A 26,069-nucleotide genomic window follows, 5' to 3' on the forward strand; every position below is an offset into this window, starting at 1 on the left:
TGACGTACAACAGAAGCTTTTGATTTTTCTCTCTCTCTCTCTCTCTCTCTCTCTCTCTCTCTCTCTCTCTCTCTCTCTCTCTCTCTCTCTCTCTCTCCCCTCTCTCTCTCTCTCTCTCTCTCTCTCTCTTTCCCTCTATCTCGCTATCCCTCTCTCCCTGTCAATTTTCAATTTCAATTTCAAATTTGCTTTATTGGCATGAACAACGAGATATTATTGCCAAAGCACACAAATTCATACAGTACATTATATATATTCACAACACTACACTCACCATATATACATTAATCACACAACATATTCATTACATATTATATTCATCACATACATATCAACCATATATTACATATTTTATGTGCATTAATGAACGATGGTGTCACCTATACAGCATATCTCAATGTCCTCACCCGATGCGGCACGCTCACAAAACCTCCAACCAAAATCAAACACCATGGGATGGTGCGTCCCTCAGGCTGTGACAGGCAGACACATATTTAGCAGCCAGAGGAGCTGCTGACCCTTCCCCCAGGAGAACTGACAGTTTCTCTTCTGGGGTTAATGTTGGGAAGTTTGGTACCATTTTAGTAATTTCCCTGTAGTGGGCATCTCTTAGTAAAGATAACTTGCTGCGGTGGAGGAGGAAGTGCATCTCTGTCTCTATGTCCCCTGTAGAGCAGTGAGCACATAGACGCTCCTCTCTGGGCAGCCATGTCAGTTTTCAGGGTTCAGCTCTTGGGTTTTTTAGTGCTTTATATTGAAGTGAGTCTTTTGGGCTTAAATTTAGATGTGTCCAAAATTTGATTGCCCGTTTCTGAATGTTTAATAGTAATGGGAAACGTCCCAGTTCTGCTCGGCAGGCGTTATTTGGAGTTTTTCTTCGAACATTTAGGATTCTTCTACAGAATTCAGTATGGAGAGCTTCTATTGGGTGTTTGTCCCATGAGCCATGCTCCAGTCTACTGAGGGGGCCCCAGATCTCACTTCCATACAGAGCTATAGGTACAATTACACTATCAAATATTTTTGTCCAGATTCTAATTGGAATGTTAATCTTGAATAATTTGGTTTTTAATGCATAGATTGCCCTTCATGCTTTTTCTTTAAGTGCATTTATTGCCATGTTAAAATTTCCTGATGCAGATATGTTCAGACCAAGGTAAGTATAATTCTTTGTGTGTTTAATTTGAGTGTTATTCAGAGTAAAAATATATTTATTTTCAAGACATCTGGGCTTTTTTTGAAAGATCATTATTTGTGTCTTCTTAAAATTGACCTCCAATGCCCAGTTCTGGCAGTATTGTTCCAGGATGGTCAGGTTATGTTGGAGACCATCTCTGGTTGGAGACAACAGAATAAGGTCATCTGCATAAAGCAGGTATCTAACTTCTGTGTGAGAGTGTGAGGCCTGGAGCTGCTGAACCATCCAGCTGCTCTGCAAGTTCATTTATATACAGATTGAATAATGTGGGACTTAAACAGCATCCTTGCTTCACACCGCGCCCTTGAGTGAAATATTCTGTTCTTTGATTGTTGATTTTCACGGCACATTGGTTGTGCTCGTACATATATTTAAATAAGATCATAAACCTTACCACCTATTCCACTTTGAAGGATTTTGAAGAAAAGTCCTTCATGCCAAATGGAATCGAAGGCTTTTTCTGTCTCTCTCTCTCTTTCACCAAAACTTAAGATCAGGGTTTTAATTTTATAAGTTATTTTTTTTAATTTTTAATTCATTTTAGTGCCTCCATGATGGAATGTGGGTACCTTGATACAATTTTGAATTAATTGATATATTTTTTAATTTGTCAGGTCTAGCCTCTATCTATCTAACTGGCCTGATACAAAATAAATGCATCAATCAATCAATCAATCAATCAATCAATCAATCAATCAACCTTTATTTGTATAGCGCCAAATCACAACAAACATTATCTCAAGACGCTTTTACAAACATATGAGGTCTAGACCACTCTATGTCAAATTATGAACAGAGACCCAACTTCAAGACAAGGTAAATGCATGCCATGAATGCACATTTCTAATACTCTGCATGCAGGGGCATCACCAGAAATTCTGGGCCCCCTGAAAAGATATCTCAGTGGGTCCCATCACCACAGCCAACCCTACAAAATATAACACTGCCGATATAATACTGGTTTATTTGCATTAAACAAAAATATATGCTTAAAACTATCCTGGTTAACTGACTCAAATCTAAGCAACATATCAATATACTCAGACTGTCCATCTCTTTAAACACGATTATTTGAAGCCAAGTGACTTGTTGAATAACAACAAGGGGGCATTATTTGGTATAATCTAACCTAATGAAGTCAAATAAAACTCTAAAAACCTACAGTTTACTTTCAATCAGATTCAGCCACACTTGATGCTATAAAAATATGACAATTCCCCACTTTAGGCATGAGACGCGCATCTCACAGACGATCAATCTAGTCCAGTCAGAAAGGAATTCTGAATATTTGTTTATTTATTCAGACAATTTTATTTATCTTATTGCAGTTATAACAAAAGATAAGAAAACCGTAGTAGAAAACACATTTTATTTCAGGCCCATGAAGGGCTCCCTTCCCCACTCCCCCCCCCCCCCCACTACGACGCCCCTGTCTGAATGTGGTGAAAGGTGAAAAGGGGAAGCATAGAGCGAATAAAGAGCAGCCAGCGGGCGGAGAGAAAGTGCACTGCATGATAGTGAGAGGATATGGCTTAACAGACGGAGCAAGCACATTGAAAGCATGAGTCACCACACACTGCAAGTGTGACTGCATGTTCAAACACAGCCAGGGACTACTGTCATCATCACATTGCATGAGTCCTCTTAGCAAACCATGTGGTTGTGTCTAAACTGAGAATACAGCCCCAGGCAGTGGTAGTGTTTGCACAATTATCATAGAACTTTAACATTCCTATTGCCTTAGCTGGTACTGTATGTTTAATCTAATGTGGTAGTTATGTCTGACACATGAATAAGAGCAATACTTTAGAGTAAATGAAGATACTTCAGTATTGTCTTCTCTCATTTGCACTGTTTAATAAAACACAAGGGGGCTGGAGCAGTGTTATAAGAGTCATTATGAAAAGGTTGATTTTATGTTCAAGCTGTTTTGGATATGTATGTGGAAACAGCAAATACTCCAAATGAGATAAAACTGTGCTGCAAGAAACACCCTGACTTGGGAAATCAAATCAAGCACTTCATTCTCCTTAATTCACTCCACCAGTTTCTTGATTAAGTTCAGATAAACAACTCAGACATGTGATAAGAACCTCTCTGGATATTTTCACTTTCAGTTTTAAAGCTTCGACTCATAGAAAACATATTCAAATATAATAAATATGATACAAAATGAGACATACAGGAGAACATAGATTCAAGAAGTAACACCAGACTCAGGAAATATTTAGCAATAGCACTTTATTGAACACAAACAACCCTAAGCCACAATACTGAATGACAAGACCAATTGGCTGCAGCAAACATTTTATAAAATAGATTCAGGTTTAATGTCACTAAATCGTTTTTTTTTTCTATTAACGTCAGAAAGACAGATGCAGGTTTTTCCAAAACAGTGAATGATCTTTTACATATTTAACATTTTTGTAACAAATTATCATTCACATGTTCACACGAAGGAATAACAAGGCAAAGTGCTTTCAGGATTGCATTGTCGAAAAAACAAAAATCAGAAAAAATGAATGGCTTGAGGTTTAGGTGAGACGGGGGTTAGTGGGGCTGGTCCTGTCCTGGATTAGGCATTGGGTTAAGGGGATTAGGGGGTGGTGTTTTGGTGGGGGGGGCTGGGGGGTGGGTGACAAAAACCTCAAACCTTTCACCTTGTCCTGTACCCCTTGTAATCGAACTGAACGTGAAATGTCAGGGCAGTGTGGAGACAGACGCCTGTGTAGCAGAATTTGGTTCGGAGTGGACTGATGGATTCGAAGGCATACGGCTTGAGGGGCTCAAACTCGCCCTCATACAGAATTACAAATCCAGCTAAAAATCTTTCTTGTGACAACCTGTGGTATCATCATACAACTGCAGGGTGATCAATGGCTGACCCAGAATGAAGCTGTAAACGTTGAAATGATGTATACTATAGGGCTAGACAGGGAAATATACACACGACCAAAGAAAGACAGTGTTAGAAGAAAATCATAATGCATGGTTAATTATTCCTAAAAAGATGGATCCTCTGACCATTCGCCACTGAATGTTAAAGGGGGATAGACTATCATCAGAATCTGCATCATAACATTGTCTGGCTTCACATTCCAGTGGTATTTTGTCGTATAAATGCTTCTCATAAATATTTTTTCAACGTCAAATAGACATATACACATACAGCACAACCAAGCACACTTTTTTTTTATGTATAACTACCATTGCTTATGATAAATCTGTATTCCCGTACTGTGAATAGTTTTTTTTCTTTATCAAAACAGGTGGAGAGACAAACAATACTCAAGGCTGCAAAACAAGGAGGTAGGAGAAATGCTACTGAAAAACAGCAAGTGATGCTAATGTGATCGTTCACTTAAGTAATGGTGAGAGACACCAGGCGTTCAACCGAGCTAGTGCCAGCACCTGCTACTCCAGTCTGTGTGTGTTCCAGGAGCGCTGTGTGAGATTGGACCTTTAGTTGAAAAAAAGAAAAAGTCTGGACATTAAATTTGTTCTCAGAAAAAAATGCAAAAATTGTATTATGATGCTTTCATGATCACTTCAGGCGCAGACTGGTGTAGCAGCTGTGGGGATAAACGGAGGAAATTGAAGAAGCCCATTCTACCGTAAAATAATTTACTCCTGTCTTAACCCTATATATAGATATATTTCCAGACTGATCATATTCTAAAAATTGGCTAATTTCATTCAACATAGTAACTTCATTGGTCCTGTTGTCATCACAGGTCTAGAGACCATGCTGCTGGTGATGGCATTGACTCCTTTACACACAGTAGAGTAGTAGTATATATTTGCAGATTTGTAAATGAGGTAATCAGGCTAAATAGGGAACCCTGTCATTGACACACATGCCCACTTCATTCACCAGCAAAGCAAAAAAGATTTCCTCAATCAGTGGGACAGGACTGTGGGGAAAATAAAATAACTTTGGAATGTTGGGCGGACGAGCCAACTTTTTTTATCTTTTTTTTTTTTTCTTTTTTTGTGAAGGTGCACTGTGAAACTGTTTGATTGTAACTCATCACATGCCCTGATTCAGAGTCCTTCCCCCTTAAGACAAAGGGCTCTTTTGTTTTCCCCCAGATAAGCCACTCAAAGTAAAACAGGCAACCCATTATCTAACTATCTCTTTTTTTTAATTTGTAATGAATTAAGGCTGCCTCAGCAGCAGATCAATGCCTGCTTCAAGTCCAGTTGTGAGAGGATTGTTAATAGCTTGTGAGTTGCAATGAGGTGGCAACATCTACAGTGCAGCGGACTAGAAACAAAAACATGGTACGACTAAAAAGGTCACAAAACATGCAGAATACATCCTTTCCTACGGTAGGCTATTCCTAATAGCACATTCAAAGGGGCTCCTAATGGGCAAATTCTGTGATATGGCTCTGCTTTAGAGTAATCAAGCTTGGGGGTGAGACTACTTCCACCGTGGGCTCACAGAGGGAGCTAGAAGATAAGGTGCTCCACCAGAAGATTGCTGCCTTATTTCACCTGCACGAATACCTTGTGTCATTCAGTTCAACAGGTTCAACAGTAAACACTTTAAAGAGTGTTTGTTTTCCTTCTTGTAAATACATTTCACCCCCCCCCCAAAGACACATCCTCCTGCTGGTGAAAACAAACGGCACTTTCAAGGGGAATGTTTCTCTAAAACCACAATCACAAGGACCTCCGAGTAACAAATTCTGAAAACACATAGGCTATACAGTAGATATAATCTCATGAGTCTTAACTGTACAAGCTTTAGGCTACACGCTGAAAAGGGAGGGACACGTAAGAACCCTTAATGCTTAACATTGAAAAACAAATATAAGGCATTTTCATATTTCCTTGTATCCGCATATATCACTGACAGCAGGTCTAAATATTTTTGAGAAAACATTTCATTCAAGGAGGAAGAGGATGCATATACACATCTACACATGCAAATGAACATGTCTACTGGCTAATAAACCAGAAGCCCAAACTACGATTCCATCAAAGTCCATCCATAAGAAGAAGAAACAAAAATAATAATGCACCTACTCGAATCTATCAGTCAACTTGTGCACAGTCCTTTCTCTGAGCAGGCAGCTTTTACACTTGGACATTGATCACAGTTTTCAGAATGGAATATCAAACACTCCACTAGCAAACGCCACCTCTCTGCACACAAACAAGAGGACCAATAGAAATCCTTCATTTGCTACAGAGGAGTGACTTTTGGTGTTAACAAAAAAAAAAAAGGGCATATTAAACTTTTTTTTTTTCAACTGAGGAAGCAATGATAAACAAAAGGTTATTGCACTTTTTATCTTTTGTCTATTTCAAAAAGAGGTCAGCTTGAGAGAAGATGAATCATGCCTTAATGTCGCGCTAAGACAACAAAATGTTACGTCACTTCTATAGTATGATCACACCGTTATTAACACTGCACACAGCTACTACTGCAACCCTACTTGTAAAATTGGTCTACCCTAAAAAAGAAACACAAAAACAATCTCTACAATCAGTTCGCAACACAGTCACAACAAACAGCTTGCCTAAAATCTTGATCTTGAAATGCAGGTATCGCATTTTCACAACTTGGTTAGCATTGTGAAGTTAATAGTCGTCAATGAAAACCATAGAAATGAGAAGAACATCAGAAGAAGCTCTGAAATCCCAGACGATGGTCTTTCTACAGTTAATGTGTTACTGACAATCAAACCTCATGTTGTTAAGCGCTCAGAGTCGTCTCATCTTTGCCTAAATTTGGTCTACCGGCTCCTTCACTCTGGTGTTCAGGGAGCCAACTGAGCCCCGAGGTGCCTTCTTTGGATTTGTGCTTTCATACTTTTGATCCCCATCCATTCAATGTTTGATGTGCCCTAAATCGCATCGGCTATGTGCAATTTAATCCGCCACCCGAAGGGAGCACTCAGTCACTGAGCTGCGTCATGAAACCCAGAATAAAACAGAAGGAGTGTATTTAGGCTTTTTTTTATTCTTATGACTCAGATCTCATGGGGTGGAAATAATCCTGCTCAGAGGGAATATGAGCCTCTCTACTGTACGCTCAGTGTAATTTCCTTTTTTCCCATTATAAGGCTTCTGGGAAATACAAATGGAAGACCGTACCTTTCGGTAGTAACAAATAAAAGGCACCATGCCACCACTGTGCTCAATATTACACAGGTCCTAATGGTGGGGGGAAATTAATAACCAAGTGTTCAGGCAGGGAAGGCGGTCAAACTAGCATTAGTCATACAGTGTAGTTGTATTGTTTCGACTTACAAGAGGTAAAGTTTTATAGCTACCTTCATTTCCCAGCTTGAAATAGACTGTACCCTTCACGCTATATGACCTGCACCAGATAACAGACTCATCTGTTGGTTGTAATGTAGAGAAACATGTTCAAACAGGGTCACTATGTTTTAATGTCCTAAAAAATAAGGGACTTGTGCATGTTTAGGTTCCACATGCATATATTGAAGAGTCACTCACACACACTGTAAGAGAGAAATCTACACAACTGGCATCAGGAGAAACAAGAAGAAGAGATCACAGAGGATAAATGTCAGCGTCGTCACACAAAATATCACTGATGAGGTAAAAACTGCAGGTCCAATAAAAAGTACAAGGTGCAGTTTGCTGCCCCCTTTGTAAGGTAGGAAACATGAGACATCTGCTGACACTAATCTAACACTTCCGCATAGATACATCTCTGATTTAGGCTGGTTTAAGCAGAATTACACTACCCACGACAAGATGGATCACAAGATTTTAACTCTTTGTTAGCATAGCTGTACAAGCATTTTTCATAACGATTTCCTTTCCATCATTTTTTTTTTTTTTTTTTCCTTTTTTTGAGGTACACCACTTCTTTCCCCAGCGTCACTTGGCTCCGGATGACAGAGGAGCCGACTTTTGATTGTTTTTCGAGTGAATTCTGAATTCATTCATTCACAGTGGCAAATATGGCGATATCCTAACCTGTCACAACAATCTCTGCACCATGGCAACCTTGAGCTATGTGCTACCTCAACTGATTCGTGTGCTTCTCGACACCCAAAAGGTGGCTGTGAGACCAAAATTAGCAATTTATTTTTCTTTTAAATTCAAGCAATCCAACCAAATAGCAGAACTCTAAAAGGTGGTGCCACTTATCAGGTACTGCCAGGTATCGTTTCCTTTTTTCAGCTTTTTAAGGCAAAAGGCTCAACAGTGGATCAGAGAGTTGAATTGAAATTTGCCATTTACTTCAAGTAAGAACCGAGACATCCGTTGAGGCAAATCAATTCGTTACTGAATATACCATGCTTCTTTTTTTTTTGGACATCAAAAATGATTTTTTTCTCCTGGTAACACACATTATAAACCACCTTATTTAACAAACACACAACCTAGGGATTGCTTTGCCAATACCAAAGGGACTAACTAGATTCTGCAAAAAAGTGTCCAATTTTTACAATAGACTTCTACCAACACCTAATTGTTAACAGAATACTTGCATTAAGTACTTTTATCCCATGCAAATATTTATATAGTGTTTCTTTGACTAATAGAATTGGTGAAAAGACATGCAGCTCCAAACACAAAGTTGTAATAATCCTGCCTATTCGTGAATAAATTACTGACCAAGTAAGAATGATTTATGTCTAAAGGCAAATAAAGGTTTCTATGGCACTAAATGGGTGTAGCTTAGGTGCATTTCTGTCAAATATAGGCTATTTATGAGTATGTGTGATCGTATCTACTGTAGACCTTTTTGTCCCTCTTGTTTTACTGTACTGTAAGGCAATCTCAATGGAATGGATGAACATGAATGTTAAAGTCATCTGAACTCTTGTCCTCTGTTTACCTTATAGGCTACACTCCACACAAATATGTTTCTATATATATATGTAGAGAGAAAGAAGAGTGATATAACATGACAGCAGGCCTATTATACTCCAACTTAAAAAAAAAGAATGAAAAAGCCTATCCAGACCCTCAAATGCAGGAAGACTACTACACATACTGTAGAATATGTAGAGAATTAGGTTATTACATGCTACCTGTGTAATCATATCTACGCAAGACAAATGAAGAGCAACAGTTTAAAGTCGGGAGAAAGCAAATTGTCCTGCTCTAAACTGACCCTACATTCATTTCAGTCAGAAAAATTCATGGCTCAGATTTGATGGTCAGACTGTAAACTGCTTGAACATATGCATAAATCCATTGCTGCTTTACTAAAGAGGATTCCCCCTCTCTCTCTTTCTCTGTCTCTCTCTCTCCACACGTTTTGGCAAACAGGCCATATTTGTGACCAAAGATTATAACATCTAACCCGCATTGAAAATCTTCCATTGGCATTTATGCTATGATTTAGTGAATTGGCCTAAATGGATGGCAGTGCAATATTTGTGCTGCACACTGTTACACACATTCTCTATTGCTACAATTGGACCTTTCATTGCTTTCTGTTTGTGGTACCAGATAAATAAATGTATATGCTCCACTTGATCAACTGTTATAGTATATCAAAATTGTGATCTAGCTCCATGCACAATCACTCCGTTTTTCACTGGTACACACACATGAAATTAAAAAAAAAAGAAGAGCATGTATAAGAATACTGTGATACAACAAAAGGATCAGTTCAGACTTGTACAGTTGCAGCGGCAATGGCTCCATTTACTGGTCAGATAAGGACATCACAAGAGAGAGAAAACTTCCCTGCCCGAGCAGACAGCACCTACAGATGGCAGAGACAGTATGTAGAGTATTTTAAGGAGCCTGCCAGAGGTGCACTGACTTTAGGTGACTTAGGCCAGAGTCTGTTATTAACAGTAGGCTGGGTCATGTAACCTTGTCACTTTTTAAGGGTCTGTTTGCCCAGAGTGAGTGAACACAAGAAAAAAAAAACTCAGCGGGCAGTGGATACCGCCCCGAAGTACTTAGAGACACTTTTTTTTTCCTTTTTGAATAATGCATTGAAAGAGTACAATTTTGTTGCAGCCTTTGCTTGTCTTTTGCAACCCTTTCCTTCCTGTATTCAGCAGCAACACACATGCATGTAAACATAAGTACATACATTAACATCTGCTCTATTTTGCACACTTAGAACCTGAATGTACTAAAGTGCGTGCTTGACTATCTAATTAAGTGCTGTGGGATTAGGGTTAAAAAGGAATTAAATTATGGAAAATCCCACCAAAAATAAATGTCGACATAATCTTCCTGCTGAGATCTGATTGGATTAATAAAATTCTGTTCGCTGCTTCAGCACAGATCCTGAGATTACAAATTGTTATGTACCTATCACTAATATTAGTAATAATATAAGTGCTCTCCTGAAATTAGAAATCCATCAAGAGAAGAGAAAGGCTGTGGGGTCACCAATTAGTTCCATTTCAAGTTATTGAGGTCAATTGAAATGCCAACTATGAAACTATGACACTAAGTGAGAAAAATCAGCGCTCTGAAAGGAATTTGATGTCAGCTTTAGTAAATCAAGTACAAAGATTTTATCGCAGGGGGAACTTAACGTCACAATCCTAGTCTAGGTCCTCATCTCTCATCCAGTCAACTAATGTGTGCAATTGTGCCACTTCATTACCAGTGGATATGAAGTTCTCACACCAATGAAAACAATCCGACTCAGTGTAATTTAACCACCAGCAGATGGTCTAATAAAATAGCATAGGTATAACATCTAAAAGTCACAAACAGCTCTAGTGGTCCGATACAATCATCTTTAGTATGCTTAGTACCAGAAATGGGATGAGGAGACGACAAAATGAACACTAAAAAAAACCACATATTTGGATTTCTGCTATTCCTGAAATCTAAACAACAGGTATTGGCCTAAGCAAAGATCCCTCTCCTTTTTTCCTCTTAGCCCTATTTGCTTCTGAAAAAGGGATATCAACTCCCCAGTTATTGATAACGCCAGGACACATAAAGATATGCCGGGCACTTTTTTTTTTTTCCACTGTGGTGCAACTGTGGTTCAATGCCGTTGCAATCAAATAGGTGGAAAAAGATAGTCAGTCTCAGGGCTCGTCGTACGCTGCCATTACGCAATCCAACTGAAATGATGTGTTACGGAAGGCATGGGTCAAAAGGCATTTCATGAGATGCCATAAAGGCAATCCAGTGCATTTGTGTTGACACTGACAGTAAAATGCCCGGCACACACAGAGCCATTCGTTTAGTCTTTAGGTTAATTTTTCATGAAATCATCAAAAAAACAAAAAAAAAACAAAAATCAAAACACATTCCAGGGAAACAAAAGCCCTTGTGACAGTGATTGTCTATTCAATAAGGTTAAAGAAAAAAAAGGCCAAAAGAAAATATTGCTTGAAAACTGCCCAATAAAAAACAGCAGAAAATACTTGTATTTGTTCAAATTGATCACCGAGAGGTTGAGATATGAGCTATCAGATGTTTAAGACTAGATCACCAGCTCAGAGAAAAAAAAATAAAAAATCTCCTGTAGTGAGAGCGTGTTAAAAACCACAATGCTGATGATCACTTCAACTTCAAAATCAAAAGAAATGAAAACAAAAAAAAAAAGAAAAAGAAGAAGGTATGAGTGCCTAAAAACAAAACTGATCGCTCTCTTGTTGTTAGGCCTTTCAAATTCTGGAATCTTTTTTTTTTTCCTTTTTCAAAAAACACTGTTAAAAGGAGATGGGAAATAAATTGAAATGGCTTGTTCATTTATGTGCTCAGATATATGATGCTTTGATGAGGTGTTGTTGGCAGATATTACTAGTAAAGCCTTCATCTAATAATAAACAAGGCCTCAGTCAGTCACTATCCTACAGTAGTTCTCCAGTCCTACAAAAAGAGAACATTAGGCCAACGGACCCTGGGTGAAGATGAAGCAGCTGCTAAACGAGTTGACGAGGTATATCAAGATCTATTGTCTTTCTCTATACAGTACAGTTCATCTCAAATAAATAATTTATAGCCATAATAGTGTTGATCAACTTTGGTCATAAGTTATATGCTTAGAAACATTCTAGCTTAACAAACACTTATTTAGCATCTTTAAAACATGAAGTCAGCATCAAGAACAAATCGATGTTACAAACGCTGACCCGAGCATGGCCCTCCTTTGGAAGGAGACATGCGTATGTATTCAGCAGCATTACCAAATTATCTTAAAATGCCAAACAAATCTAGGCCATACGTTTTAAGTACACTATGGAATTCTTTGTGACCCTTTTCCAAATTTTCGGATTGTACTGTAGTACATAAGCATTGCACTCTTAAGCAAAAAAAAAAAAAAAGTTAGATTTTTTCCCTTGTTTGGTTCCTTCATAAAAATCTAAGCTAGCGCACACTTAAAAACAAAAAAGAGAAGAAAAAAAAAAAATCAATCACTCTTTTGGGAAGGCTGTACGTTCCTCTACAAGGTCACCACGGCTGATTAAACATGATATGACTTTATACTGAGTGATATGAAGAGAAAGACAGTCGAGGATACAGAGATTTCCATGCTCTTAGATGTCAGGTTATATAAGGATGTCAACATGGTTTTAAAGGGTTAAATGATTTCAGATGGCCAGATTGCTAAAGTTTGTTTTGGATGCCACTTTTCCTCTGAGTGACCTTGTAGAGCAATCTGCCTCTAAGTTTTAAGCACTACGGGAGATGGAGGAATGGGATCTAATTGCATATTAGGTTTGACTGCACCTCAAGAGAAGACCAAACACTCACGCACACACAGACACACAAACACATACATACACAGAACAGACATGTGGGTGGGTGCTCTCCTGGTCCTCTGGGCCATGTTAAAGGGAGTCCCTCCCCCCCTCTGGTGGTGATGATGGTGATAGCAGCTGACTGAGGGGGGCGCGTGACCTCACTCAGACAGACACCCGTCCAGGCCAACCGGTGCACCGTGACGGTCTTTGACGTAGCCGTTGTGGAGGCCGTTGCTCGGCAGGGGGGCGCAGGTGGCGGTGATGCCGCAGTGCTTCAGCAAGTTGAGACCCGGGGAGGGGGAGACGGTGGGGGAGGAGCAGGAGCAGGAGGAAGGGTCCCGCTGGGGGAAAGGCTTCATGGTAGAGAGGATCAGAGCCAGGCAGTCGGCCACGTCCTTGTTGGGAGCGCAGGCCAGGGCTGGGGTGTGGCCTGATTCACAGAAAATATACATCAGTGCACAAATACAGGTTCAACATGACGGGTTAAATGCATCAGGAAAACTTCTGAAAGCTGCAAGAAGAGACACTCAGGGATCAACCCAGAGTACTATCATCCAATTCTGCAGCTTTCATCACTTCAACACAGCTCATTTACAAAGGGCTTCAACAGAGTTCTCCACAGTTCACTCATCTCAGCTCTCAGCAGACAGACAGAAAGCTGGTGAACACAGCTGTGTATGTTGTAGAAGCAGTTTGTAAAGTTTACAGCGTGCCATGAGACAACTCTGCACAAAAAGACATCACTCAAAAGTTTAGAAGGTAGCTTGAACCGCTAATTCACAGTCCCTGTTGTCTTCTAGGTTCCCTTTATTTACCTTCATAAAAGGTATACGTTACCCTGTATTCTAGCAAGTGGCCAAAGAGTCAGCTACTGTGCAGATCTCTGTTTGTGTTAGAAATTAATTCAAGCAATGAAAAAGATGGTTGCCATTTCAAATCATCTTCATATTCCCTCAGACACACGCAACATCCCATCTGTCCCAAGAATCCATAAAGAAATTGGTCGCAGGTCATACAAAGCCGATTGGAATAATCTACCCCCTTCTCTTAAATCCATCACCTCCATCCACTGCTTTAAATTAAAAAAAATGTATCATTTAAAAACAAGCTGTTCCTGTTTTTGACGCATGTTAATGTGCTTTTTTTGATGCTTATGTGTTTTGTTGATGCTTCTATTTTCAAGGTTTTGTTTAATGGTGGGGTGCTGGGTGGGTCCAGGAAGTGAATAAGGGTGAGGGAGAGCCGTCTGTGTTTGTGTATTTGTGTTTGTTGTGATTTACTGTTTTGTGTGTATTCATTTGCTTTGTGTTTTGTTGGGACCCCCTTGAAAACGAGATGCTGCATCTCAAGGGGCTATCCGATAATAAATAAATTCCAAATTCCAAACACAACATGTAAAGTCCTCACCTTCCTCATCCACAGCCAGCACAGTAGCTCCTCTGCTCAGCAGTGCCTGCACCACCGTAGCCAGACCGTTGCGTGCTGCAAGGTGGAGGGGCCTGCAGGAGAACAAGGGGAAGAATGAAAGAAGGCAAGACAAGGATCAAATCAAGTCTGTTATTCTAACATCAGAACAGGTTGAGGATATTCTATATAAAAACAACACAGTCAGCAATTTTGCATCATTAAAACAACTTCAATTAAGACTAAATCATAAAGACAGCGTTCAAAGCTAATGGCCATAAAGTGCTTTTGAAGGAGCACATGTTTAAGCCACTCTTATTTTTAGTTACAAGTTAAATTAAACTTGCAGGATCCTCACATTTGCAGAGCACTGTTGGTGGCGTTTATGAGTGTCGGGCTGTGGATCTCTCCCAGAATCAGCAGGGCGCACATCTCATGAGCCTGAGGGACAGAACAAAGAGGAGAGGAAATGTAACATGTCATCTTTTTTATATGTCATAGAAGACTCAGATTTTAAGAAAAAAGTTGTTCACTTGGATGTAAAGTACGACATGTATTTGCTTTGACCCTGAGATTCTTGTTCGTGTTAACACTCCACACAGGACAGTGGAGCTCTGTGTGTATCAAGCGGTGATCTGTGTTTACCTTGCTGCAGGCCAGGTGCAGGGCAGTGTTCTTGTTGTCATCCAGCAGTGTCAGGTCAGCCTTGGCCCGGTGAAGGAGGATGGCTGGAAAGACACAAAGACATTTATATCCTGCAACAACAGACGCCCTCGTCTCGACAACAATTGTGAGAGAGGAGGCACAACAGGTCCTTTCAAACAGCTACGTGTTGAATCCCACAGGAACAGCGGGTCTGAGTCTTACCCACGGTTCCACTGTGTCCCTTGTCAGCAGCTATCATCAGAGCGGAACGTCCACTTATGTCCACTGTATTGATCTCTGCCCCGTGGCGAAGCACCAGCTGAAGTCCTGCAACATCCTCAGCAAATGCAGCAGCATGCAGTGGGGTCCTAAAGGCAATTAAAGACCATTAGGAGGAAATATTTAAAATTGGACATCACAGTAACACTAGTGATTTCACAATGATGAAAAATACATTTGATGTTAGCCTGTTGATGTTTTCTTCTTCATGATCAACATCTGGGGTTCCCTGACTTTTTAGACCCCCAAAATATAGGTGCCATAGACTCGACCCCCCACTGTCCCTTGAAGTGATTAAATGTTGCTTCATACATCATCGAGCTGGTCTGGAGAAAATTAGCCTGCCTACACACACATGTGGTTGTGTTTCTTGTGCTGTTATGAATTAACCTGCTGCAGCTGATGCTTTTGTTAATTAACTGTAAACTAACCCAAACACTTGCCCATCATTTCGGGTCTTGCCCTAAATTATTCTCCTTCTGAAACCTTGTGTTTGATTATATATCAAAAGCTCCAGACCCACTTCTTGCTATCTTTGGTTTAGTGGACAGAAACCCTTCCATAGATATATATTTAGGGAAATCTATTTCCTTAAGTACATTGTTGGCTAAATGCCTTATTTTACAAATGTGGAAGTCAGAACCAAGTCCTTCATTTCAGCAATGGCTCAAAGATTTGGGGAATGTTTTGCATATGGAAAAATTGTGATACAAATTGGCAAACAGAGAAAACACTTTCATGAAAATATGGAAGCCTCTTTTGGACAAATGGACGACCTCTTCCAACATACCTCCCTCTCAAGCCACCTTGCATTGCGCTTGAACCCTCCTAACGGCGTCTCAGATGACACTTAAGTTTTTAGAGCTGCCACCAACTCACATTGTAACCACCTCAATTACTGTCAGCATTATAGCATCTTTCTTTATTCTTATTTGCTTATTTATTTCTATGATGTCCTTGATGTTTGTCTTGTTTTGTTTTTGTTGTATCTATGCCTAAAAAACAATAAAAAGAAAGTGAAAAAAAAACTGTGAACTAACCCTAAAACTTAAGAGTCATCTGGCAACAAAGAAAGGCAGAAAACTAATGAAAAGGCATTTATTTGTAGGGTTTATTTCAAATCTAACTATTTGTGTCAGTATTTTTAAAAGAATGGGTAAAATATGCGATGTTATATTACTTAGAAAACCAACATTCTGTGAGACATCTCATGACCCCCCCATTAGTGTCTCCCGACCCCCACTTTGGGAAACTCTGATCTGAATTACATGCTGTCGTTATGTTGTTCCAGTACAAACAAGTCTGTTTTTCTGCAGCCTCACCGTCCTTTGGCATCTCTGGTGTTAATCATGTGGACCCCAGCAGATTCCAGCAGCCTCTCTGCAGCACCGCTGTGGCCATTCAACCTACAAGCCAGACAGAGGAGTCAAACAAGGTTCCTGCACACATTGGCAAGCAGCAAGTCAAACCCATTTTCATGGCAAAGGTTCATTCGTTTGTAGACACTCGAGATCTTTTTCAGGTTTAACTGCAGGAACCCTGAGTAAGTGAAAAGGTAGAACTCACAGAGCACAGTGCAGGGGGGTGAAAGGGTTTCCCTCTTCATGGATAAATGTTTTGAATTCAAGTAAAACCTCCAAACAGTCTTCATGCCCTGAGAACAAACACACACACACACAAAGCACAGCATTATAGACACAGTAAATATCAGGTTTAGAGATCAGCCATGCCCCATCAAACGATCTGCACACACCTTTGTAAGCAGCCCAGTGTAATGGAGTGTATTGTTTAATGTCCAGCAGTTTATCTTGTGGGTCTGCTGCCACGGCGGCCTGCACCAGACTGGCCAGGATCTCTGTGTGGCCTCTGGATGCAGCGTAGTGCAGAGGTGTCCTACCCTGGGTGTCCCGACACAGTGCAGAAGCTTTGTGCTCCAGCAGGGCTGTCACACAGTCGTCATGGCCCAGCACCGCCTGAACGGACAGCAGAGAGAGAGAGGGAGAGAAAAAGAGAGAGAGAGAGAGAGAGAGAGAGAGAGAGAGAGAGAGAGGAAAGAGGGAGAGAGGGATGACACAATCAACACAATGTTAGAGCTTTGTGATGACGGCTGCTATTCTGGAGAGAGATTTCAGAATGTTAGTGTTTGAATCCACAAATAAGCTTAACGCCTGTTCAAACATCTGACCTCCTGCCTCACCCTGGGTTCTGTTACCTTGACCCACAATCACAGATGTTCTGTGTAGATCTTAATAAAGGAACCTTCCTTTCTGTTAATATTTGACCACTGTGCTGGCTGCAGATTTTGCTAACGTGCTTGATTTTTTTGCTTTCCCTTATCAGACAGAGTGTGAGCAAATACCCAGTTCAGGTACATTATCAGACTGCTATATATAGCAGCAGGATTAAGATCAAACACTTAAACTGTCTCCTTTAAGATCCAAGAAATTCAAAGTACTTGTTCTCGGATGCAGAGACTGAGTATAAGAAGAAGAAACGGTACTCTATTGCAGAGTTGCATTGAACCCGCTCTCTCTAATGGCAGGAAGGAAACAGCTCCAGTACATAAAAAAGTCCAGAAGTATAGAAGTGTATGAGGAAATGACTCTAATCCTCACTTCAGCTAACATTTGCCTTCAAAGTAAGTGCTCCCAATATCCAGCTCAAAGTCTTCTTCAACACTGCATGATGGTCATTGTGTAAATGATGGCCACATTAAGAGGAAATGGGACGATAAAGAGGGCATGCTTCAGGGCTCTGCTACCTTGTGATTGACAAGGCGGTGCCACTGCAGACTGTCAACCAGGAGACAGGCGCAGCAATCTGTTTCCAACCTCTCCTCCATATATTAGTACTTCAGCTAAGAATGACCGAGATTGCATTGACGGACAAATATTTAATGGTATATATCATTGTACAGTCAATGCTTACATCGCCTAGAAGTCTGTTCTGACTTTGTGATGCTCTGAAACATTACGTAGCCACATGCAGAGTTTTGACCTACCCCTCTGTGCAAAGATGTTCTGCCTCTCTTGTCATTGGCATCTGGCAAGGCATCCTTCTCCAGCAGGTAGTGGACACAGTCGGTGTGACCTCCCTGAACAGCGAGCATCAGAGGGGACCTGCAGAGGAGAGAAGAACCGAAACAACTCAACTCAACTTTATTTATAAAGCACCTTTCATACATAAAAACATGCAGCCCAAAGTGCGTCACAGAATAACAGAGAGACAGAAAACAACAGCAATGGTAAAATTATAAAAGGCATGATTACAAATAAAAAACTTAGTGTTCCTCCAGTGTGTGATCTGGAGGAAGTTGAAAATGAAATGCACTTTTGCAAACTGTCCTGATTTGTTTTGCATGTCTGATGAAGATAGACTTCAGAACTTGTTTACTCACAAAGTGTTCCAGTTTGCTCAGTTGTGTGTTAAATGCTGTTCAGCAGCGTAGGAGCACACTCTATGTCTGATTTAGTTGTTGTCACTGTCAAATGCCTGAAGTGTACCACTGTGCTTTTTAATTACTTTAGGTCATTGTTGGACATGTGCAGTATTGTAACTGCTCTTCTTTTTTCTTTTTCTTCTTATGTTGTTGCTCCTACTTTGTTTTGTTTTTGTTGTGTCTTGTCAGTCCATATGGGCTGGGCACCTTTTTGGTGCATGACACAATGAATAATAAATAAACTAAACTAAACTTAGAAATAAAATCAATACAGTAAAATTAATAAAATAAGTAATAGTGGAAAGAAAAGTTCAAAATAAGGTAGCGTTAACAAGATCAGGTGAGTACAAGAAATAAATAGATAAGTAAGATAAATATATGTTAAAGCAATGATTAAAATAATAATGGTTAAAATAATAATAATACAGTATTTGATAAGGCATGGGGACCAGTGCTGAGACATTTAAGGGGTCTGGGGGAGAATGTTGATGTCTGATGAGAGATTAAGAATAACCCTGTAACACTGATGGCTGTGTGTTCTACCTGTTTTAATCTGTCATTTAATGACTTGAATTTTCTTTATATTTATTTTTACCCTCTAACATGAGTTTTTATGTCTTTTTTTTCCTGCCCATTATTATGTACAAAATCAGCTAAATAATATTCATTACTATTACTATGATTGTATGTTCTTTTAGGCCGCTGTTAGGTTCTTATAAGAATATAGAAAAATATGATTGCTTCTATTTGTCAATGTGAACTGTATACAATGATTTTGTGCAAAAAAATATTCTTAAAAAAATTAAATAATAATAATAACACATACAAATAATAATGCAGTCCAAAACTGATGTGCTTCTTTACATGCCAACAACTTTAGGCATTCTATTGTTTAAAAAAGTTGGAATAAAAAGAATAGAGGTCACAGTTTTCAGAAAATAAACTCACTGGCCAAATTTGTCTGCGACATTGGTGAGATCCCCCTCCTCTCCATAATCGATCATCATGCGCAGGCAGTCTGAGTGACCGTTGGCAGCTGGAACCAAACAAAAATAAACAATGTTAATTTATTCTCCATCATCATAGAGGATTGGCACCATGCAGGCTGGTAACAATAACACAGTGCTGCAGTATACCTGCAACATGAATTGGTGTCCACATGAGGCGGTTGTCATTGAGGAGACAGGAAGCCCCTTGAGCCAACAGCACCTCCACACAGCGGGCGAAGCCTTTCTGCGCAGCCAGGTAGAGCACAGAGCGTCCTGCAGCGTCCTGCATGTCCACGTAGGCTGCAGTCTCCGTCAGCACACGCAGCGCCTGCCAGTGGCCTTTATCAGCCTGAGGGAGCAGAGAGGGAGGGGAGGGGGGCGTCACAACTTCAGACAATTAGGACAACACAATGACTGGGGCGTTGACCCACTGGGTTTGAGAAATGTTTGACTCACAGCAAGATGCAGAGGACTGACTGGAATGCTGCTTTCTATGTCTCCAAGTGCATTAAAGGACATCTCCAGAAGCTGAAGTATCAAAGCAGGACAGAGGGTTTTAATTATTTACAGGGAAAAGAGGGAAAACACAACAAGTTGTACATTTTAATGTTGATCAAAGTCTATTCCTGAATACTTTACAATGTGCACAGAGTGTAAAGGGACTTGTTAAAACATAAGTTCAGTTAAACAACACTTCTGGAAACATATTTCTTTCAGCAAGAACACAGAATGAGCGACGGTGTTCACATCTATGACATCTTTGGAAGTGGTGAGTTTGCATTAGTCTGTGTAACATGAATAATTTATCATGTTGCAAGATAAACAGTGAAGTGATTTCGGTTGAACTCACCAACTCCAAGTTCTGCTTGTTGCCATGATAAGCTGCATAGTGAACAGCACTGTAACCCTTTGAGTTGACCATGGATGGATCAGCACCGTTGTCCAAAAGATGCTCCAAGCAGCTGATGATGTGGAGAGAGGGTAAAGAACAGTTTAATTCCTGAGAGGCTCAAAGGTTTGGAATTTACAGCTGCGTCACTTCAGTCAGAGGCAGAGGTAGGAGTGGGAAAGAGGTGAAAACTCACAAGTACGACTCCTTCGCCTCATCTTCATCGTTCTGATGGTTTCCAGAAAAATGACGATCAACCCTGAAAAGAGCGAGAAACACTTTGGTTCAGTCAGCCTTCTTGAGGTCGGTGTAACATACTGACAGTCTTCATTCCCTTCACTGGAGGAGTTAATTTGACAATGTGCTGAAAGATGGCATGAGTCAGATAAGGACAAAAAACAGAGAACTTTTTGTTCCTAACTGTTAATGAGTTTCATAATCCACCTGGCAGCGATGGTTTCACAAGTCACTCAAATTTCTAGGACAACACTTGACTTCCTGCCAGACTTGAGAGCAGAATTCTGTGTCTTCAGTCCCTTCTGGTGTTTCGAGGAGAACACCGAACTAAAACATGAAAGCTTTCTCTAACCTGCTGAAGGCTTGGGAGGCGGCAGAGTAGTGCAGGGGAGTGCAGCCTGTCTGGTCAGGCTCGTTGACCTCAGCGCCAGCGCTCACCAGGGTCACAGTGCACTGGTACCTCCCATTAGCAGCCGCATAGTGCAACGGGGTCCTACAGAATGAGAGAATAAAGTGTTCAAAAAGGTATCATGTGCTCAGAAACTTAGACATCAAGCAAAGATGAGGGGAACTTACCTTCCCATTATGTCCCTCTTATTCAAGTCGGTACCACTACTTAAGAGCAAGTTCAGACATTCAACATTTCTGCAAAAGAGATCAACACAAGGAGGTTTTTAAGTTTAGGTTGTATGAAACATGTGATACCAGAACACGCCGAGTCATTCTAAGATTACAGTGACAAAGCAGATTGTGTGTCTTACCCTCCAGAGGCAGCAGCGTGTAGACAGGTCCTCCCAAAGTTGTCAGGGGTGTTTATGTCAAACCCGGCCGATAGTACGTGCTCCTTACTCATGGATGAAACTATACTATACAGCTGACCTGCAGGGCATTAAAGAGACGGAGGATTGTAACAGCTATGTCCGAGCACGTACGATCACAGGTGAGGAAAAAATGGTGTTAAATCAGAGTGCACATGTGGATAAATCAAGGACAAACCTGAGGAGAGTAACTTGCGACAACAGTCTGAAAACCCGTACAGCACAGCTAAGTGCAAGGGGAACATTCCATGGATCCCACGTCTGAAAAGACCAGAAAGGCACAGAGCGGAGCATTAAAAACTACATCTTCAGTATTAGAGGTGTAGTTTGATTTTAAAACAACTGGCTCCCAGCATCATATTTATACATTAAAGCCTGGGCTTCACTTTGCACAGCCTCAATGATATTTATCGCCAATACCACTTAAGAGCTCTCTGGTACCTGGCCGTGTCTGCTCCGTTGGTCATCAGAGTGCTGATCAGCAGTTCATGGCCGTACTTAGCAGCAACGTGGAGAGGAGTATTGCCATACTTATCCACACAGTCAATTTCCCCACCTGACAGGGAGAAGAAGAGAGAAAAAGAGGGGTGAATCAAAGACCCATTAAGAGGAGAGAAAACTCAGACACAAACACTTGAGTCAACTCGGACGGACAACGCGGCACTGTTACCATTTTGGATGAGAATCTGAGAGCGTGTGAAGCGTCCATGAATGGCTGCCATGTGCAAAGGGCTTTTCCCTTCTTTGCTCTGTGAAGGGAACAGAGAGGATGCAAGAATCTCATTATGTTGTTTTAAGTGTAGAGAGAGAGAGATCATCACAGAAGAATTATAATTCACTCAGCCTGAATGCCACAGCAAGATAATGTCATCTGCAGCCCTAGCATGTGTGTATTTTTATTATAGAAGAATCTGCTAGCATGATAGGAACATACTGTATGTTTTCTTAAATTCTTATCTCCATATCCACTAGGGATGCTCTGATCCTACTTTTTAGGTCCCGATATCGATACCTGGGCTCTGGTATCTGCCGATACCGATACTAGCTTGATTTAACAATCTCTATTCCTTAATGTGAGGATAGAATCATGTTTTGGCAACTTCAGGCTTTTCTGACTTTGTAAACCAAAATAAAATGAACATTTTTAAACTGACAGTATCATTATTCAAGAGATTATAATTGTGTACCAGCAGTCTGGTGAGTTAATCTTCATAACCAATAGATATTGTTAACACAGAAAAGCATAGAACTGAGATGAATAGATCTGCCATATGGATCGGCACTATATATCGGCCCCTTGTCACCGATATCCGATCTAGCCGATATCCGATACCAGGATCGGATCGGTGCATCCCTAATATCCACCTTAGACTGATGGTGATAGTTACTTTGAAACACAGCTAGACAGCAAACTCTAAAAAAACCCAACCTTTTTTCACTTTAATATAAACTAAAAATCTAATCATCAGCAGGTTGTGTGATAGCTATCACAAGGAATAAAAGAGATACAGTGAGTGGAGTAACTTTCGTACCTGCTGGTTGACATCTGCCCCATTGTTGACGAGCAACTCCAGACAGAGGGCACCGTTGGTGGAGACGGCGGCCAGGTGCAGAGGGGTGTAGCCGCACTTGTTGGGCTGGTTTACGTTAGCTCCGTGGTTCACCAGCTCGGTAGCCACAGCCTCCTGCCCCATGTAGCAGGCCACATGGAGGGGAGTGTTGCCAAAGCCGTTTGGCTCATCAATCTGACAGATAAAAAAAAACCACACGAGTGACAAAACTATCAGACCAAAGAAATGGGCTCCCTGAAGTACGAGTTAGAGTTCTGCTAGATGATAAAGCACTCTCTGTAACATGCAGCGACATTTAATAAAACAGACAATGAGGCTGTTTCATTTGGCTGAATTAAAAATCAATATTAAGGAGAAATCTATTCCTCACCTCTATCCCCATCCGCAGGAGGTACTTTACAATTTCGATGTGACCGCTGGCAGCAGCAGCATGAAGAGGTGTGTAGCCTTGCTTATCCTTAGAGTTCTTGTCTGCGCTGCGGGACACCAGCAACTTCACCACATCTGAATGCCCTACAGGAGACACACAAAGAAGAGGACATGTAAGCTTTACTTCCATGGATTCATATTGAGACACCAACATTTGTTAATTCAGTGAGTTTTCTGCCTTCTCCCCCCTGATTTATGACCCAAGGTTTAGGCCATGTTATTGCTCCTCATCTGAGTACAACTTGCTACAAACAGTAGGAGCTGTTACTGCTATTAGACAATGAAAAAATGTGCTGAGTAGCTCTGACAAGAAGGTGGAACCTGCTTACCCAAGTAAGCAGCACAATGGATGGGCTGTCTCTCCTTCTTATCGATGGCACTCAGGTTGGCCCCTTTGTTCAGCAGCAGCTTCACCATCTGCAAGACAGAATTATGTATCAGTAGAAGAAACACTCAAGAGTTTAAGAAAGTACTCAAAAAAAAAGAGACAGCAAAGCCCTCTGGACTCACCTCCTGGAACCCACTCTGAGCTGCGTGGTGCAGGGCAGTTCTGCCAGTGCGATCTGCCATGTTCAGGTTGCTCAGCTGGGTCAGCAGAGTCTCTGCGCAGCGCGTGGCACGGTTGGCAGCAGCCACATGCAGAGGTGTCTGCCAGAACTTGTCCCGTGCGTTTGCCTCTGCTCCGCGCCTCAGCAGCAGACCCACTGCCCTCTGGGGAAAGCAGAAGCAGATTCAGGAGCTTAAAGCATATATATCATATCTGTGTGGTTTGCGGCATTTTCATCAGTCAGCATAATGTGTCAGTGCATGAATCTCAATGAGGGCTAGAAACACTGTGGATACAAGCCTAATAGAATTAGAGGATGAAGTTTTCTGGCAGAGACAATCAGAGCATTTAAAATGACAAAAGGGATGAGTTCATTGCTTACTTCATTCCTGGAAGCAGCCGCCCTGTGCAACGGGGTCAACCATATATGGTCTTTAGCATTAACAGTGGCACCTGCAAGACACAAAATAAAAACAAATAAATAAAACAAAAACACATGAGCCATTAGAGAGTAGAACAAAGCTGGAGGAGAAGGGGTCAATGCAGCTGCACACAGTGAACACACAATAATGGGGAGGTCTGTGTGGATGGTGACAAAGGATGCAGGCTGCACCAAAATCTACAGGGGAATCAAAAAATCAAAAGCATCAGTTATGCATGAGACTTACTAACCTGATTCAATGAGGAGGTCCATTATATGGACGTCCCCCACACAGGCAGCAGCATGAAGTGGCGTACGGCGCTCTTGGTCCTGTGAGATGAGCACAAAAATGGGAATGAAGCGTTTTCATATTTAGAGAACAGTGCAGTGACCCATGCCCTTGATATTCATTGTTATGTGCGTGTGCATGATACATACCAGTGCATTGACATCCTCCTTTTTGTGCAATAATAGTTGAACTTCTTCAGCATTACGATTGAAGATGGCCTGGACCAGAGGAGGCTGAAATACAACATCACCAGAGAGGTTACACTAAAGCTGCAGACATCCACGGTAACTTTGGAACCGTGCACGAGCGCTGATTCAGAATATATGTTATATTAGCAATTACGCAATCGGGGGTTTGATATGTAGTCGTGTTTGTCATGTTATGCGTAATGCACAAATTGTACAGTTAGGTAACCTATGGGATTATTTATTCCATCCAGCAAATACACCGAGCCCCGTCTGAGGCCTGCAGGCCCTTGTCTCTAGCTAAACGGATCTAGCTAAGTCTGCTCCAGAGCTGGCCCTGACCCAGAGGAGGGCCTACACAAGAGCAGCAACAACGTATATGTTGATGTGTGGATGCCAAACACCTCTAACCGAGAGGAAATATGATAATAAAGCTCAAATTTCCACACAAATAAGGATGCACTATCAATAAGCAACATTTGGAAACAGACCCTTCCTCAAATAAGACATTACATGTTGCGCACAAGAGCTGGTCTCTTCCAGCAAATAGACTGCGCCATAGCTCCAACACGGAGCGCGTTCTTTCAGCGTACCTGGTCTGCGATGTTGAGGACTCCCATCTCCCAAACTCAGCCAGGACGGAGCTCCTTCATGAGGATAGAACTTCGAGGTATATTGCGGTGCGCTACTGGATCCACTTTTCAGACTACACCCATAGCTGGTTGCAAACAGAAATGCGGTCTTGATCTGTCACTGTTGTTGTCTGTATCCTATGTCTGGTCTGACGATACAGGCTACGACTGTGCTGGTCCGCCTACAGGCGTGGCGGTCCGTGTTCGCCTCCCAGGGTGAAATGGCGCCATCTAGTGGAGGGGAAGTATAACGCACTCTATACTGAGGTGACTGGTGTCTGTGGACGTTTTAACACTTCAGTGGCATCAGAGAAACCTCACAAGATGTTTCCTAATAAGTTTACAATGTAATATAACTTAGGGGTGCCCAAAGTGTGGGTCAGGACCCCCAGGGGGATCGCGAGACACAAATGGGGGGGTTG

General features: G+C 41.2%; 1 protein-coding gene across 1 annotated transcript; it reads right to left on the minus strand.

The window, feature by feature from the left end:
• Window positions 1-9,821: 9,821 nt before the first annotated feature.
• ankrd52a (ankyrin repeat domain 52a) lies at window positions 9,822-25,987 on the minus strand. The gene is made up of 28 exons (XM_034695930.1): window positions 25,609-25,987; window positions 24,980-25,063; window positions 24,793-24,871; window positions 24,503-24,573; window positions 24,084-24,284; window positions 23,903-23,990; window positions 23,515-23,657; window positions 23,106-23,318; window positions 22,244-22,322; window positions 22,015-22,129; window positions 21,752-21,834; window positions 21,517-21,634; window positions 21,332-21,400; window positions 21,108-21,248; window positions 20,715-20,777; window positions 20,480-20,591; window positions 20,086-20,157; window positions 19,777-19,978; window positions 19,589-19,676; window positions 18,203-18,320; window positions 16,955-17,174; window positions 16,768-16,855; window positions 16,524-16,607; window positions 15,145-15,290; window positions 14,923-15,005; window positions 14,636-14,718; window positions 14,281-14,372; window positions 9,822-13,303 (listed from the first exon to the last, which is right to left on the minus strand). Exons 1-28 carry the CDS (start codon window positions 25,633-25,635, stop codon window positions 13,032-13,034), a joined length of 3,234 nt encoding a protein of 1,077 aa, XP_034551821.1. The 5' UTR covers window positions 25,636-25,987; the 3' UTR covers window positions 9,822-13,031.
• Between the last annotated feature and the right edge of the window lie 82 nt (window positions 25,988-26,069).

This window comes from Notolabrus celidotus, chromosome 11, assembly GCF_009762535.1.
Source record: "Notolabrus celidotus isolate fNotCel1 chromosome 11, fNotCel1.pri, whole genome shotgun sequence".
NCBI lineage: Eukaryota > Metazoa > Chordata > Actinopteri > Labriformes > Labridae > Notolabrus > Notolabrus celidotus.